Genomic DNA, 300 nt, shown 5'->3' with positions numbered 1-300 from the left:
TCTCTCATTCCAGACTTAGGCACAGAGTGAGTGGAGTCTAGATGAGCATTCCTTGGGCGCGCAACCACTCTGCCGTAGTAGGGGGGCTCCTGCTAGGGGTCGGAGTGGCAGGGACATTATTTTACCATCGCCACGCCATAGCTCACTCCCTCCACAGTATGAGGCTGCATACACTCTTGAAAATGACAAATCGAAGAATTGTCATAGTAACCGACAAGAAGAGCTGGGATGAGGTGGCGCCTCTGCTAATGAGGTTAAAAGTAACTTTTTTTTTGTTATACGATAAAAGTATTTGTAGAA

The 300-nt window shown here is 47.0% G+C and overlaps 1 protein-coding gene across 3 annotated transcripts in view; it reads left to right on the top strand.

Moving 5' to 3' along the window:
- The window catches only part of LOC119586390 (exonuclease 3'-5' domain-containing protein 2-like), a 13,538-nt gene that overhangs the window by 2,372 nt on the left and 10,866 nt on the right, over positions 1 to 300 (top strand). For all 3 annotated transcript variants that reach the window (XM_037935111.1, XM_037935110.1, XM_037935112.1), the window contains exon 2: positions 14 to 253. In XM_037935111.1, coding sequence (XP_037791039.1) covers positions 42 to 253 — 212 coding nt within the window. In that variant the 5' untranslated portion in view covers positions 14 to 41. The remainder of the gene's footprint in view (positions 1 to 13; positions 254 to 300) is intronic.

The sequence above is a fragment of the Penaeus monodon genome, chromosome 21 (assembly GCF_015228065.2).
Source record: "Penaeus monodon isolate SGIC_2016 chromosome 21, NSTDA_Pmon_1, whole genome shotgun sequence".
Taxonomy (NCBI): Eukaryota; Metazoa; Arthropoda; class Malacostraca; order Decapoda; family Penaeidae; genus Penaeus; species Penaeus monodon.
This window is presented reverse-complemented; position numbering and strand designations above follow the sequence as displayed.